At 36.2% G+C, this 17,405-nt stretch overlaps 2 protein-coding genes across 2 annotated transcripts in view; one reads left to right on the top strand and one right to left on the bottom strand.

Moving 5' to 3' along the window:
• Positions 1-17,405, bottom strand: part of LOC110632042 (homeobox-leucine zipper protein PROTODERMAL FACTOR 2) — a 94,928-nt gene that overhangs the window by 39,698 nt on the left and 37,825 nt on the right. The gene's annotated exons all lie outside the window — the stretch shown is intronic.
• Positions 6,109-9,675, top strand: LOC131170708 (glucose-6-phosphate/phosphate translocator 2, chloroplastic-like). The gene is made up of 5 exons (XM_058130431.1): positions 6,109-6,893; positions 7,108-7,333; positions 7,425-7,647; positions 8,548-8,761; positions 9,297-9,675. Exons 1-5 carry the CDS (start codon positions 6,369-6,371, stop codon positions 9,306-9,308), a joined length of 1,200 nt encoding a protein of 399 aa, XP_057986414.1. The 5' UTR covers positions 6,109-6,368; the 3' UTR covers positions 9,309-9,675.

Below are 17,405 nucleotides of genomic sequence, written 5' to 3'. Positions count from 1 at the left end.
GTCTAAGTCCTCAAACTTGTCATCCCCAGTCATCAAGTGGTTCTTTATTTTGTCCAGCCTAGCTTCCATGTCCCCTAGCTCATCTCTCGCACGAGAAGGGTCCCTAGGCCTAGTTTGGCCCTTCCTTCTCCCATGTCCAGTCTGCTCCTCTACCACCGAAGGACCAGCAGCTTGCTCTTGGTTACCTTGATCAGCCATTGTTGCTTAAGCACTCCACCGAATGCTCTGATACCAACTGTCACGGAGGGACAGTTTTGCTAACCTAAAATCAGCTCCCCACACCGTGTGGCACTTGTTCCTCCAACAAGTCAGCCTCAAAGGCCCAAAGATCTCACGGCAACACTTCCCACATGTAAGGAAAAATATCCAATCACAAATAAACAGCCAAGAAACACAAGTAGCCCATACACATGCATAAACATACACGTAAAGAAAGGAAGAAGAAAGAGAAACACAATCTGATACAAGGATGCTTTTCTTGTATTGCCAAGCTATACAATTACAAGTGTATTTGCTCTCAACTCTCACAAATGTGTAACTCATAATCTGTTATCAAATGAAGAGGGACAAAGCCCTTATATACACTACATGGCTATCCCCTAATGATGGCCAACATGTGGCTAAACTTGAAACAATTCAAATGACACTCATGATGACTCCATTGGGCAGCAAAGGCTGATGGTGGACAAGAGGATGAAGCTGGTTGTGCCACCTAGCAGTCCCTAGGCGGGAAGTGGCCAAGCATGGGAAAAATTGGAATGGCAAGTGGCTGGGTCCCGCCACTAAGGCTCCATATGGGCGGGACACTTCCTTCCTTGTGGTTTCACGTTGCATGGCAGAAGCTGCTGCCCATGCACGTAGCCAATCTACATGTGATGGCCACTCCCAATTCCCTCCATGCTCTGCACTACACCTGGCTTATTTTCCTTCCCACACGCCCGTGCATTCTGAAGTGTCCATGTTCCCTTCTGCCGCTGCATGTGCTTGGCGAACTGTTCCCATAAGGCGTCCCACTAACTCAAGTCCATACACACAATTAAGCCCCACGTGAAAGCTTGCATGTCCCATGCAATATACGTCCCAATGCTTCAAGTCTCCTGCACACTTGTTGGTGTCATCTGAGGTAGCCAATAAGAAGAAAATTGGTGGACTTTCCGGGAGCAATTCTGATGGGGTAACACGGGCGCGTCGTTTCGTCTTCCTGAGCTGATTTCGATCGATCCAGCCACCAATCGAATCGATTTTTGTGTCAAAACCCATCTACACCTCGAGAGCTTTCCATAGACACTAAAAACACCAAAATCTATCGAACGGTTTACCCAATTTTTGTCCGAGAAGTTTTAACCCATTTCGACTTTTGGGCTAAATTTCTCGCAAACCGTTAACCCCACGAGAAAACCGAGAGTACCAGAGTGCTCCACTCGTCAAGAGTTTCGCGGTAATACCAATTTCAAAATTTTCCGACACCGTTTTTCAGTGAGTCTTGCGAAACTTCGTAGTATTTTTTCGAGCACTAAATGAGCTTAGAAAATTCCGTAAAAATTATAGACTAACGCTCGTGTTGTGGGCTTCGTGTAAGTACCTTCAATTCGCAGAAATTCAACGGTTGCCCGGATCTGTAAATTTCAGGCCGGGCAAACAGGCTACCGAAAAGGTCTTAGAATTGGGTTGAGATTTTGGCTACCCCACCATTTTAATATGTACCGAGCACGTTCCCAGGGTCAAAATCGGCATAGGTAAACCCAAACCTTACTTTTTCTTAATTATCTAGTGCTTGAATTGGATTAAAAATCCATAAAATATTCGTGGTAGCTTAGAAAATTAAAATTCCTTTTGCATTAGCTTAGTAATATTGCTAAGGACCGCGGGGCAAAGTTTTAGAATTTTTAGAGCCCATTTTGGTAGTTTTTACAAAAGGGTTAATTATAAGGACTAAATTGTAATTTTTCATATTGTGATTATTGACTGTTTGGATGGGCCCAGAAGGGGTTATGTGATGTGATTGAGTTGTGGATATGTGATTGTTGGATATAGAAGTGCATTTTGAGCCCTTTTGCAGGTTGGATATGTCCTAGGTATAAGAGAGACTCTGCCGAATTTTCAGCACGACTTAGGACATCTTTGATCTTTTCTTAGTTTATATTGAGTCAAATATATTAAATAATTATAATAAAATTATCAGGTAAGCCGGGACAACCTTTCTCCTCTACTCAGCCTCCACAGTGATCTCAATTTAAGTCTGTGAGTAAAATATTAATTTTAATTATAATTTCGATATTATTATATGTTCAAGCATGCTCATGCATCATTTGTAAATATGTATCTATGTAGTTAAATACTAGGCATATTTTATATTGCATTTATAATTGTTGAAGTGCTATGGATGTTGTTTGTGGTAATTTGGAGCAGTGTGTGTGCGTGGCGTGCGTGTGGTATGGTATTGGTTATGGACAAGACGGGTAGACATGGCTTAAGAGACACTCGCTGGGACTCGATCCTTCACGGTAGACACGGCTTGAGAGACACTTGTTGGGACCTCGCACTTGGTTTATAAAGCAAAATTCTGACTTGAGAGACACTCGCTGGCAGAGGTTGGATTAAGAGGGCTGTATACGGGATCAGCTCCTATATATGTATTGCTTGACAGTGAGGGGTGTGTGAGTGCTCTAAATTACCTTTTTGCTATTATGATATGAATTGTATGAAAATTATAAAGATGTTGTATATCACTCTACAGGGTGCATTAACTTTAGATAGCTATAGAGATTATGATTAAAATTGGTATTTTACTTTTGGAGTCGAACGCTCACTCCTGTTCATCTATTTTTCTAGGCTACAGGAGGATTATTTATTGCGGCTAACCTGCTCTTCTTCTTCGCAGGTCCATTAATAGTATTTAATGTATTTTGTACAATTAAGTTAAATTTTAGACTCCGCATGTGTTAGAAGCACTTATTTTTATTTTGGACCTGTATTATAAAAGTTATGTTGGACTTATAAAATTATTAACTGTATGCATGATAGAATTGGATGAGGGAGCTGAGCTCCCATTTGAGTAATGACATTTTGATTATGTGGAGAGTGACCTGAGCTCCCCAATTTATTATATATTGTGTTTACAGGTTGAGCGAGTAAAAAACTCTCCGTTGAATGGTCCATTTTATAACCGGACTCTGTCGGGTCGAATTCTTGAAATTGGGCTGGCCCAGGTCCTAGTGCCGGTTCGGCCCATAGGTTGAGTCGTGACAATGACTTTCTGTTTTTGAAAAATGAAAGTAATTTTCCTTAAAAATGACTTAATTTTTCTTTAACCAGAAAACATTTTTCATTAATCAATTTTTCTAAATGTCTCAAAATACTAGAAAATATAAAAAATATTTTTCCGAAAAATACAAAAAATCGAATCGAATATTTTGATTTCAAAATTAGAATTGAATCATATGGTCTTTTGGTTTTAATTTGGCTTTAGTTTTATTTTCGATCTTTGTTTTGTTTTTTATTTAACTCGTTTCTTATTAAATTCAATTATCAAAATTTTTTGATAAAATTATTATTTAATCTCTTTATTTAATAAAATTAACTATTTCATCTTCCTATTTTAAAAAATATATTATTTAATATCTATATTTTTTATTTCGTATTCTCAATAATTCATTTGTCAAATTTCTGTCAATTAATATATTTAAAAGAAAGATAAACTATTATTATTACACGAATTAAATAATTCAAAGCTTAAAAGTTAAAGGGACTATATATCTATATATATATATATATATATATATATATATATATATATATATATCTCTTAAAATGATAAGGTCCGAGTGACTTTAAAACAAACCATGCATAGAAGAACAAAAGCCCTGCATGTTGATTGAGCAGCAAGCAAACACGTTAACAACATAAAGTTTTGAACCCATGAAGGGTTGGCCGAATGGTAATATATAGTTGTGCCTTACATTTGAACATAAATTCGAGTAGAAGAGTCGCCATTCATTAGAGAATTTTAATATAATTACATTAGAATCCAAAGAAATTAGCCTTCTATCTAAACAATTCTTTATCCCAACTAAACAATTCTTTAGATGGTTGTCACTTGTTAAGTTATGATTTTTGGAACCAATTATCTCAAATGGTTGCCGCATTTATCTCATCCCCACCCTATGAAGTATATAAGCTGCCGACTGCTTAAGGCTAATTTCTTATTTTGTGATAGAAATGTGTGATTTACATCTTACTTTGCTTTGTCCTTATTCCATTACATATTAAAACATCATCTGTATAACCAATGTGCTTTAATTCAGTAATATTAGAATCATTTCTAAAACTATAAAATTTTAAATTTGAACCATAGTTAAAATCATTTATATAAAAGAAAAATTATGCGTTCAAGATAACTCATTTGATTTAAAGCTTAAGTTTGTAAGCAAGAGTTTTGCAGTAAATAATATTCAATAGATTTTGAAGCCTAAATAAATATAAGTAAATCTTATTTTGTATTGAAATATTTAATTAATAAATAAAAAAATTTAAAATTTAAACTCCTAACTTTTTAATATAAGAAAAATTAATACTATATTAAAAAATTATTCAATTTAAAAATTTAAATTTAAGTGAAACCTCTAAGAATAGTCTTATATGATTGAACAACAATGATAACTCGTGGAAGTCTTACTTGCATATATGCCTGAAAAGTCGCATACCCTTCTTAACCAATTTGGCTTTGCACAAGTAAGCCACTCAAACCAAATCAAAAGGTCCCTTCACAGTTCTCGCTCGCTAAAGGCTCGTTTGGTATTAAATTTCAGAGTTAAAAATGTATTTTTTTAAATATTATTAAAAATTATTTATATTATTATTATTTTTTAAATGGCTCGAAAATTTTCATCCGTCCAGGAGCAAGAGAGAGATACAATGGAAATCAACACCAACCCATACCTTATTTGCTACCCATTAATCAACTAACTCAGTATTTTTGTCTCTTCTTTGGGAGTTGTTGCGAGCAAGCAATTAGCGGTGCAGATTTTACAAGGCCAATTTGTAGTCTATCATGCTTCTAGCTAGCCATGATGGCTTTGATTCACATCATAGTTATTGCTATAATATTTTTGCAATGATCAACTTGATTTTTGCAATGCGGGCAACATCTTTCTTATTAAAATTTATTAAACATATTTATTTATTATTGATTTTTAATATGTTTAAATTTAAATCCTAAAATTTTGAATCCAAAATCATAAAAACCTTAAATTCTTGAGTATAAAAATTTAAACTTTAAAATTTTAAACTCTAAACCTTAAAAGTCTAAATTCTAAATAGAGTTTAGAATTTAATCTTTTAAGATTTTGAGTTTGAAATTTTTAAAATTTAAAATTTTAAGATTAATTGAGATAGTTGAGATGTGTTATTGTTGAGGGAAGGAGCATTACTCTAAATATTCGAGGTTAGATTCTTACAGAAATTATAGTAGCTGGATCCTTGGAATTATTGAAGGCTGTCGGACCCAAAAACAAATCAGAAATGGCTGTTTCTGCTTAGAAAATGGACGGTTGGAAATATTTTTGCGGAAGGGAAAGGGGATGGAAATATCTCATTCCCAGGGTAAATTGGCATTTCTTCAGACGGCAGTTACATCAATCAATTTGTGAAAGTTGGTGGAGAGAACTGCATGCTGAGATGACCGACTAAAATACAGAAATTTAAACCAGTTGAAACGTTCAAATTCCTGTTCCACGGCTAGATTTTGAGATTCAAACATTTAAAAAATGTGGAAATCTCATGAAAATCGGTTGAATGAACAGAGCTTGAAAATTTTGATTTGCCTATCATCTCTCACAAAATCCCAAATAATGAAATTTTATAGAGTAATTATCGACTTGTCAACCTCAATATATATATATATATATATATATGTTTTAACGGAGATTTAAAAGAAAGCAGAGGGAGGATATTTGAGTAATTTGGGAAAATTTCACATCTTGCCATCTTGGGTCGCAGATGCACTTGAGCAGTTGGTCCATCTTGGGGATGGCCTCTCCGTATATAAATACCTTCTCCTCCAACCTTTCTTTCATAGGATAAGAATTAGAGTACGTCTTCCTTTCATCTACAATCCCGAACAACCCCTCTCCTATCTCTCTCTCCATTTCTTCACCTAACCCGCCAGTATACCAAAGAGTATCTTCACTTCTTCACAATTCGGCTTTTCCCACCTATATATATTCCATACATTCTGATAGTTTCTTGGGAAACAAGCTGAGTTTCAAGAATTTCTCTTTCAAGTATTGTTTCTCTCAATACTTCTTTGGACACCATTTACGTTTAAAACATTCTTTGTTTGTAGTTGTAAGTCTGTTCTATACTAGAACATGAACACTATGATCTCTTCACTAAAGCACTCGCACTCCACTTTCACTTCTTCTGATTTCCTACCAAGAAAGCGTTCAGCTGTTAAACTTCAGTTCTCTCCACTACACATTATTCCGAATTCGCAAAAAGGCCATAACTTTGTCCCTTCATTGACTTCTGAGAAGCCACTTCACATTTCTTCGGTTGAGAACTTTTCTCTTTCTGCAAAACCGGAACAAAAGAAGCCAGTGACGGTTTGCAATGCTTATGAAGCTGAACGGTCGCGGCCATTGGACATGAACATAGAACTTCCGGATAAGCAGGCAGCACAGAAGATCAAGATTGGGATATACTTTGCCACTTGGTGGGCTTTGAATGTGGTGTTCAATATTTATAACAAGAAGGTCTTGAATGCTTTCCCTTATCCTTGGCTCACTTCTACGCTCTCGCTTGCTTGTGGGTCTCTCATGATGCTGATTTCTTGGGCCACGAGGGTCGCTGATGCCCCGAAAACTGATTTCGAGTTTTGGAAGACTCTGTTTCCTGTAAGTAATTTGAAGTTCTTCTGGATTTAATTCCCCTTGTTTATTGTCACTTACGATTAATGCTATTTGACCTAGTTGAGAAAAGCTATTAATTTATCCATAGCAATGCAAAACTGAAGATGACAATTGTAGCAAAATCTAGGAAGAAAAACAGGGGATTTGAGTTTTCTGGAGTTCCGATTTAGTATTTTTCTTTTTGGATTTCTTTGTTTAGGTTGCGGTAGCTCATACAATTGGGCATGTGGCTGCAACTGTGAGCATGTCTAAAGTTGCAGTGTCATTCACTCATATCATCAAGAGCGGCGAGCCTGCTTTCAGTGTTCTGGTGTCAAGGTTTCTATTGGGTGAGACATTCCCTGTGCCAGTTTATCTATCACTTGCGCCAATTATTGGAGGTTGCGCTCTAGCAGCTGTTACTGAGCTCAATTTCAACATGACTGGTCAGAACACTTGCTTCAATTAATGATAGACTTAACATTTTCTAGTGGATTTTAGTATTTGAGATGTAAATTATGTTGGTTTCTATCTCAGGGTTTATGGGGGCTATGATCTCGAATTTGGCATTTGTGTTTCGAAACATATTCTCGAAGAAGGGGATGAAGGGCAACTCTGTTAGTGGGATGAACTACTATGCTTGTTTATCTATGTTGTCTCTGTTGATCCTTACGCCTTTTGCAATAGCTATGGAGGGCCCTCAGATGTGGGCTGCTGGCTGGCAAAATGCTCTTGCTCAAATTGGACCCAATTTTGTTTGGTAATTACTATATCCTACTTTCATGGGGTTCTCTTTATGCTTTACATGCCCTTAATTACACATTTGGATATTCTAGAATCAGTTGGTAGATATGTTAAATAATTTGAGTTATTACATCTCATTCATTACAGTTTAGGACTTTATCTGAAATTTGAAGCTGTAAATAATCCACTGGAAATTACATTTCAGAACATGGCAACAAAATTTAAAACATGATAAACAGACTCTTAAAGCCAATATATGTCTGCTTGAGGAGTTAAACCGAAGTGGGGGATGGGGGATAGAGAATTTAATTCACTGGAGATGAAATTACTTGATTCATTTGTTAAATTGCTGCTTGGTTGGTTCATATGCTGAGTTATAAATCATCATCTGCTTATTATAGTTCTGAGTAAGTGAATATGGAGGTTTGTTAAAGTGGAAGTGGAATTCTTTATCATTAGCTAGCCTTCTTGTACAATGTTTTTTTTTTTTTTTTTTTTTTTTCCTTTTTGTCTTGAGACTCAAACACGAGACCTTACAGCCTTGTAGACAACTCCAATACCACTAAGTTAAAACTCGTTGGTTCTTGGCTTCTTGTATAGATTATTTAAAGCACTACTAGTTTGGTTTTTGGGTCTATGATGGTAATTTGCATGTTATTGACACTGATAAGTATCTATGTTTGTGTCTTTAAATATATCACTTAAATATTCTATAATGATTTTAACAAGTCATTCAACTTCTAAGATCTTTCAATATATGTCTCTTGAGAAAATTTAAAAGAAAAAGGTCTCATGAGAGGCACTTTTATTCCTCTCTTCTGCTTGGTTGTAAATAATTGAATGGTTTTTATTATTTTGTGGTTTTGATCGAGTTCAAAATAATGTTAAGAAAATTTCTGTTGCTTGGAATTGGCAGGTGGGTGGCGGCGCAGAGTATTTTCTATCAGCTATATAATCAAGTTTCATACATGTCTCTTGATCAAATCTCTCCGTTGACATTTAGCATTGGAAACACAATGAAGCGGATATCCGTCATAGTCTCCTCCATCATCATCTTCCACACCCCTGTCCAACCTTTCAATGCCCTTGGAGCTGCCATAGCGATCCTTGGCACATTCCTGTATTCGCAGGTATATTCTCATCAGTATGCACGTTCAAAGTTTGACAGTCAGAAGGGTTGGTGTTTATTTTGGGCTTGGGTTGTGGGGGGGGGGGGGCCAAACACTTTTAAACATGCCTGGTCAAATTTGCTTTTCTTGTGCCACTTGTTCGTATGAAGACAAAAATCTTACAAATAGGCTTTCAGTCTTCTTTGGGGACCCTAAATAGAAGGGAAAAATGTAGAATCAAACCCTTTTCTTGGGAGGGGTAAGATATTTGAACTATCACTCTTTTGTATAGTTACTTAAAGGCCTCAGGAATTAAGTGAGTGCAGGGCTTGGTTCTCCATGATTGTAGAATAGATTTGATTATACCGAGTGTATAATGGAATTGTTGAAAGTTTGGAAACTGTAATATAAGCATATTTGATTGTCATGTGGCACTGATTTGGTTATGCCCCTTCTTCGATTTTTGCATTAGTGGAAGTATTACAATTTGTGTTAGAAAGATTGATTGTTTGAGCATTTCTAACATTATTCTGATTTCTGATAAATACTTGAGCAGGCAAAGCAGTGAAGAATCAAGAATTCCAAGGTTGTGATGTAAACATTAGACAATGGAAGAGTTAGAATGAAGATGCTGAGTTTGATCGGAATGATTGGCGGTGGCTTTTGACAGAAAAAATTGGCGATGGCTTTCGTTAACAATCTCTGATGATGGCCTTTAGACTATCAAAGGGAATCAGCCTTGCTAAGACGGTTAACAGCTGCTTCTTTTTCAAGATCCTCGCTAGCATTCTGCAGAGTAATCTTATAATTGCCCTCGACAAAGTAGGTTGCAGTTTCATTTCCTCTGTATAATGTCTGCATAGTCAATAAAGAAAATATTGGAGACCTTGTTTTGATGCAAAAATACAATAAAGCAAGCAATTTCTTGACTGATATGATTTCATTATGTACGTACATTTAAAAAAGCTATCATCCACTATGTAAGGGGCAAAAGAGAGGAAAGCTAAAAATAAAGGAACACACCTTACTTTCAGTAACACTTTAATACTCTGCAATCTGCATCCCATGATCAACAGTACTTTTCTACCACCAAATTGATTTTCCAACTAATCAATCAAGTGTGCTTCATAGATCCTGTTAAGAGGAGTAGAACAGTGGCATGAATGAAGAGCAAATATCACATGAACATGTTGCATTGAAATGTGATGAATCTGTACTTGCAAATGCTTGCTTATATAATGACATTTCCAATACAGTACTCAGCAAAGCTAAGCTAGATATTTCTTAGACTACTAGATCCTGGAAATTCGTCCAATTTTCTTTCAAGAATAGAGATCAACTCCTGAGCCTTACATTTCTCTAAATTAAACAGTTTTCTTGATCTGACAAATGGTGTCCAAAAGCTTCCTTGGTGCTCTGATTATTAAGAAATATCAGATACGAACAACTAGAAGTTTGGAGACTGAATGTCTAATTCAACAATAATATGCAAAGAATTATAAGTTATATTATCTGTAGAGACCACTCGACTCTTTTTCAATGGCTAATATTGCAGCTTCATTTGATTCCATGGGACCTTCGGAAAGCTATAAACATAACTAGGTCTCCATTACTGTTCTTCAGAACTCCCCACTTTCCAGAAGACCACAGAGTACCCAAAGATAGCCGTCTACGTTTCGTTTCAGTAAAGAATCATTAGGTGGTTTCCAGAAAACAACAAACCTTTTCCCAGCTCTTGAAACCTTCCTACAACATGCAGAGGTTAAAAAAATCCTAGTTCTTGAAAAGAAGCTTCCTACGAAATTGATTGATTAACTACTATGATTGGGAGAACTACTATCACTGCATCAGGATATCGCTATTTTTGATACCACCTGATACAGATTGAATTCTAATTCTAATTCAATCCAATATCTGCTTGGTATCTGGGAATTTAATAGAAAGTGATAGAAATAAGAAACAGAAAGAAAGAGGAGAGATAAAGAAAGAATTAAGAGAGAGTGTTACCAATCCTTGTGGAGAAATGGCAAATTCATGTTTCCCTTTGGAATGGGATTGGTACAGAACTGGTTATATGTTTTTGGAGGTTCTCATAATATGCCTGGTCCTGAAGGGACATGAAATTAAACTTTTCCAGCATCAGTCGATTTAACTGTAGATCTTTGTGCAGAAAAAGGGGAGGAGGAATTAAAGACTTCCCTGGCCCAGCGAATACTGGGTTGCTGAACTTTGAAAGGTGCTATTTTTTACCATTTAGCTAATAAGCTATTTTATTTCTTAAAAATTTGTCAATTTCTCAATGAATTTTTCCTTTGATTGATGTTATTGTCCTGGTAAAACATGGTTTATAAATAGTCGAGACGACATGGAAATCTATCAATGAGAGTCATGAGTAAATATTAGACAAAATATGCCTCGTTTTTTTTTTTCCGATAAATATGCCTGGCTTTTAACAGTAATGAAATCCCACATTGCATTGTGATATAACTTTGATTGCCTTGCTTTTCAGGTCAATAAGTCAATAAATAATTCATTTCATGTTCTGTTTCTGATTTTTAATCCTTTTTTTTTCTAATTTCATTGTTTTTTCTTCTTCGTTAACATTACATCACTATCTCTCTCATTTACGTTTTGCTTGGGTTATTGTTCAGGAAAGCGTTATATTTATTGATGGCTAGGTATGTTTTAGCAAGATTCCAATTTACAATGTGATTTTTGGTTCTTTTCACGATTTACTTGTGTCTAGCCTGATGCTACACGCCTAAATGACATGAAGTAAAGTGTTAGTGTATGTGCACCGTAATTAATGTGTTAGTTGTAAGTGTGATCACTTAATTAGATGTATATATATTTTGTTATTAATAACGGCTATTTTATCTATAATATTCATGTTAATTATAATGAATAACAACTAATAAAGATAAAGTCCGTGGACTTATATACATACTAGTGAAAATTATAACATAGTTATAATTATGAGATTCCGACTGGATTATAGCATTATTTCAAAAATACTTCTGGTTAATGTTACATCAAAACTAGACATTGATATAACTGTTAAAACAAGTATACGTTGCATTCTTTTCTTTATGAAAGAAAGCAGTAATTCTCATTAAGCTGAGGTATATGAGATATCTAAAATCAATGTGTAAACACTTGTGGTAATAAGTTCACTGAACTAACCCACACGAGAATTCCATATGGAAGTTTACTTGTGTCTATAGAAAAACTCGTGTGACAGTCCTGTAAGTGATTCTTAGACTTGAGACATTAAGTTACTTATATAGGAATTACTATGTTTTCATTCTATATAAGGATAATAAATGTGACAGCTGTTGAATATAGTAGGAACTATATGGATATATTTAATTGTCAAAATAAAATTCATCACCCTAGGTAATTAGAAAAAATATTTTAATTATTCTTGGTCAGTATGATTGTTAAATCCTTAAGCAAAATAAAATTATTAAATTCTTACGCAAGGTAAAATAAGATTGAAACCTTATTTAATTAATCAATCACACTGGAAGGATAAAAATGATTTATACATAGTAGACACATTCCATGCATTAGTGTATAAATCGAAATATTATGATAAAGGGATATTAATTACACTGATAGACTTATTATATAAATGTTAGTCAAATCACTTTGATAAGTTCTAATATTTAGATAGTCATTGCATGTCAATGCTATAAATATAATTAATTAATTATGAATTGATGATAAAATTAAAGTGCTAATTTCATTTAATTATATTTGTTGTTAACATATTAGGAATCTAATGGGTCACATACATAAAAACTGAAAATGACGAATTAAATTGGGTTATCAAGTTGGATTTGATTAAAATAAAATAAAATAATTCTAGAAGCTTGGGACTAAAGCATAAATTGTATTTAGACTGCTTAATATCCTAATAATTAAGTGTAGACTTAATTTAAAGTTTTAATAATTGTAGGAATTAATTATGTGAATTTTAATTTTTATAGAAGTCAATTTATAATTAATAAATGAAAGGAATGTCGGGTTAATTAAGGGAACATTCGAAGGGTGCATCCCTTCTTCCCTGGACTTTGGTTTCTTCCAACTACTAGCAATCAGATTCTTAATTGATACTTGGCCTTTCTTTATATTCAACAACCTCCCCCCTTCTTTTCTATAACCAACCCAACCTTTATGTGTGCTTTAAACCTCATTCTCCTTCCATCATCTCTACCCTACAAAACACAGCATTTACTCTTGCCTATCCTTTTATGGATTTCAATGTTAATGAGCTCATCACAAAAGCACAACATCTTAACTATGGAGACAATGTCCTTCAACTCATTACAGAGAATGACCTTACCTACCACACCCAATGTTGCACATTGGTTAGTAAGATCATATCCCACAAAACCTTTACTGCTAACACTATTAAGGCCATCTTCAGAAAGTCTTGGCATTTATGTCAGGGCTTTCGTATCACCAACCTATTTGTTTTCATATTTGAGCATGAAATAGATGCAACTTATGTCTTTACCAACAAACCATGGATAGTGCAAAATCAATGCATTTCTTTACAAGAATGGCCACCAGACAAAGCCATTGACGAGATCATATTTGACAAGTCACCATTCTAGGTCCACGTACATGGACTTCCTCTGAACCAAATGAACAGTGTGAATGTGAAGATGATTAGCAACTTCATTGGTGAGTTTCTAGAGGCTGATCTAAGCCAAGATGGAGTAGTAGGAGTCCCACACTTCCTTCGAATCAGGTCTAATATGTCCATTAACAAGCCTTTTGCAACTGGCTTTCATAATTAAAAAGAGAATGGAACACTCCACTAGGTAATATTTCTATTTTAAAGGCTCCCAGATATCTGCAACACATGTGGAATGATGGGTCACATAAACAGAATTTGTGCAGTTGTGTAAATCAATGAAGAAATGGACACATGATAATCATCCAAGCAGAATTATAGACCATGGCTTCGAGCGCCAACCTGGCCAAAAGTCCATAACTTTGTCTTCAAAACTGCAATGAATCCACCACCTTCTACCCAATAACACAAAATTCAAAGACCATCTTTATTACAACCATCAGCATTTTATTCATCCCCATCCCAGTCTCTTACCTAAAGTTCCATTCAATCAGATACTCACTCGATCACAAATACCATACCCATACTTTTTTCACAGAAGCAACCTCTCTTCACTAATCTAGTACTCAATCTCTATGTCAATCTTGCAAATTTGACCTACTCACAATTTTCAAGTCTCAATAACCTAACTGTTAATCCCTTTGCTCCATCAAAACCATGTGACAATCATGTCGCATCATTGGAGCCACCTCTCTTGTGAGTGATTGTTGCCCCTGCTTCGCCGAAATTATCCTAGCTACTAGACCCTCAGCCTACCTCCAAAACCCCTCCTATTTTAAGCCTAACTATAGAAGATCAACCCAATAATCTGGCCACTTTCCTTCTTGGTGAAAATTCTTAAACTGCAACATCGAATACTGTGTTGTCCCTAGAGCCCCAAAATACTGCAAAGTCAAACCTTATCCCCTTAAATCATATTGTTGCCCTATATAAAGATTATCTTAACTCTTGTGGGATAAAAGATGTAGACACAGACAAACTTTTTGAGGAATTCCCCTTCCTCCCTCACTATTTTTAGTAAGCTACTTTTAATTTGGTTGTAGGTCCTTACTCAGGATCATTGAAAGCGGTGTCTTAGAATAAAAAAGATAATCTGGTTTGTTCCAAACACATCCAAAGCCCACTAGGCTACACAAGAGTTGTTCCTAGCCAAAGCCCATTACCAACCCAAACCAAACAGTCGCTCCACACTGAACTCACATCAGCCCTACCGAACAACTTATCTTCCTAAGCTCATAAACTGATAAATCTGAAGCCCATTTCCCAATAGAACCTACGCAAACAGGACATGACAGTTTGTGGTCCTTTATCTATAACTCCCCATTATCTTGGCCTTGAAGACTTTATGTCTTTCGATGACTTAGTTCATCTTGCTGTAAGCATTTTCAAGCCTAAACCAAAATAAAATGACCAGCACCCCCCCCCCCCCCAACACAGACATTTAGTTCAAGCTAACTAAGTAATGTTAAACACAACTGGAAAAGACTTGCTCGATCAAATGCTAATCCTGCTTCTCGAATCATTATATGAGAAATTAATCAGGAAAAGCCCATAGAAAGTGTCATGGAACATGAACAAGGGATCACAGGCAACAATCAGCAAACTCTCCCTTTCAAGAAGAGTCGACTTGAACAGAGCAACATTATGGATGGAAAGAATTGAAGCCAGGTAGACAATCTAAACACGATGGAGGAAGTCAGCCATAAATGGCCCCAATCTCCCAAATGAAGCTTTTGTCATGGAATTGTCAGGGTGTGGGGAACCCCCTGACAATCCATAATCTGAAAGGAATTAACAGAATCCATTCCCCAAACTTAATATGCTTACTAGAAACAAAAAATCAATATGTAGTTGTTAAGAAGTTTATGTATGGTTGTGGGTGTTATAACTTGGCTTTTGTAGACCCTAGAGGCTTATCTGGAGGGCTTTGTATTGTTTGGAAAGACACTTGTGAAGTCAATATTATCAGCTTTGATTCCTCCTATATTCATGTGCATGCGCTAGACTGTCATCTTAACTGTGCTTGGGATTTAATTTTTCTACATTTGAGTTTGGGTGAACAGAGGAGAATAGAGCAATTTATTTTTCTTCTTTAGTACAATCAATAGTTACATAAAGAGGTACTTTTGATGGGGGATTTCAATACTTTCTTAGATGCACGTGAAAAGAGGGGTGGCAATAATCATTTCCTCTCATCAGTTAATCATTGTAGATCCTTCATCAATGATATGAGGCTACTTAATCTGGGATTTATTGGACCAAAATTCACTTGGAACAACAAAAGAGGTGGCAACAACAATATCCAAGAGAGAATCAATAGAGCCTTATGTTCTCATGACTGGTTGAAGTGGTATCCAAATTCAATGCTTCTCCGTCTGGATGATGGTGGGTCTGATCATAGACTTATTCTTCTCAACACATCTAATGACTTCCCTAAACCAAAAGCTCAGTTTTATTTTGATGTGAGATGGTGTGGAAAACTAAAAGTTAACCAAATTATTAGAGATTCTTAGAGCCAACATTTTGCAGGAGCTAGCATGTTTAAAGTTCATTCTAAGCTCAAGCACTGTCGCAATCAATTAATGGAATGGCTGAAGAACATCAATTTTAATTCGGGTCAGCGTATTAAACTTCTTCAATCTCAGCTGTCTATGACCAAAAATATTCCTTCTTGGGATAAAGAAGAAATTCGAGAGAATGAACAGGACCTAAAACAAGACCTAAAGCAAGAGGAAAGATTATAGGCCCAAAAAGCGTGCCAAGACTGGTTAGTGCATGGAGATACGAATACGATGTTCTTCCGCACCAAGGTCACTTAGAGAAGAAGGAGAAATTGTATCCTACAATTGAAAGATGATCAAGGCAATTGTCACACATCCTCCCAAGAAATCCCAAAGGTTGCAGTTGACTATTTCCGTAATATCTACACTTCTTCTAATCCATCTGAATTTTTATATATCACAGCAGGGTTTATTCCTCGAGTATTATTAGATATGAATGCCCAGCTCATTAAGCCAGTGACAAAAGAGGAAATCAAGTTGGCTGCTTTTGCTATTAATCCATCTAAAGCACTGAGTGAAGATGGACTCATTGCTCTATTCTTTCAAAAGTATTGGAGTATTGGGGTGATAAGGTGTGTGATGCTATCCCTAGCTTTTTTCAAGGGAATAGAATGCTCAAGAGCTTTAACCACACAGTTATTTCCCTCATTCCTAAAGTAAAACAGGCTACTTCTAAGAAAGATCTGTAACACCCCAAAATTTTAAATTTTATGAGCATTTTTGGTATTTTAATTTTATTTAAATTTTAGGAATTTTTTTTGAGATTTTTCGGATTTTAAAAATCGGGTTCGATTTTCCGAAAATATAAACTTTGATGAATTTTAAAAATTTATTTAAAGACCACGTGGCAAAACTAAAAATATATTTGGAGTCTACGTAATTTTCTGAGTTTTCTGGAATTTTTTCAAAATTTTTGGACCTCGTTTTCGGTCCCGAGGCAGAGTAAAAATTTAAAAATTTGTATTTCGAATCGAACCGGCCGAATCGAACCGGACCGGTCAAATCGGACCGGCTCCCTTTCCTTTTTTCTTCCCCTCGCGCGTCGTTCCCTCTCCCCTTCTCTCTCTCTTTTCTCTCTCCTCCCTCGCCACGGCCACCCACCTCCTCCCGCCACCCCACCATCGGCGGCCGCCACCCAGCCTCCCGGCCACCGCCGCGTAACGGCCGGAATCGCGCGACCCTCCCTTGCGCCAATTCCTCCTCTCGCGAATTCCCTCACTCGCGCGCGCGGAGTTTTGGCTTCTCCGGCCAAAATCCGGCCGATCCGGCCACCAATTGGATCGGATCTTGTGTCTAAAATCATCCACTCGGCGAGAGCTTTCCATAGACACCAAGAACGCCGAAATCCATCGAGCGGTTTGTCCGATTTTTGCTCGGGAAGATTTTAGCCCATTTCGACTTTTGGGCTAGATTTCTCAAAAATCGTGAATCCCACGAGAAAACCGAGGGTACCAGCACC

This window comes from Hevea brasiliensis, chromosome 11 (assembly GCF_030052815.1).
Source record: "Hevea brasiliensis isolate MT/VB/25A 57/8 chromosome 11, ASM3005281v1, whole genome shotgun sequence".
Classification (NCBI taxonomy): Eukaryota; Viridiplantae; Streptophyta; class Magnoliopsida; order Malpighiales; family Euphorbiaceae; genus Hevea; species Hevea brasiliensis.
The sequence above is the reverse complement of the archived record's forward strand: the minus strand, read 5'-3'. Positions and strand labels throughout refer to the sequence as shown.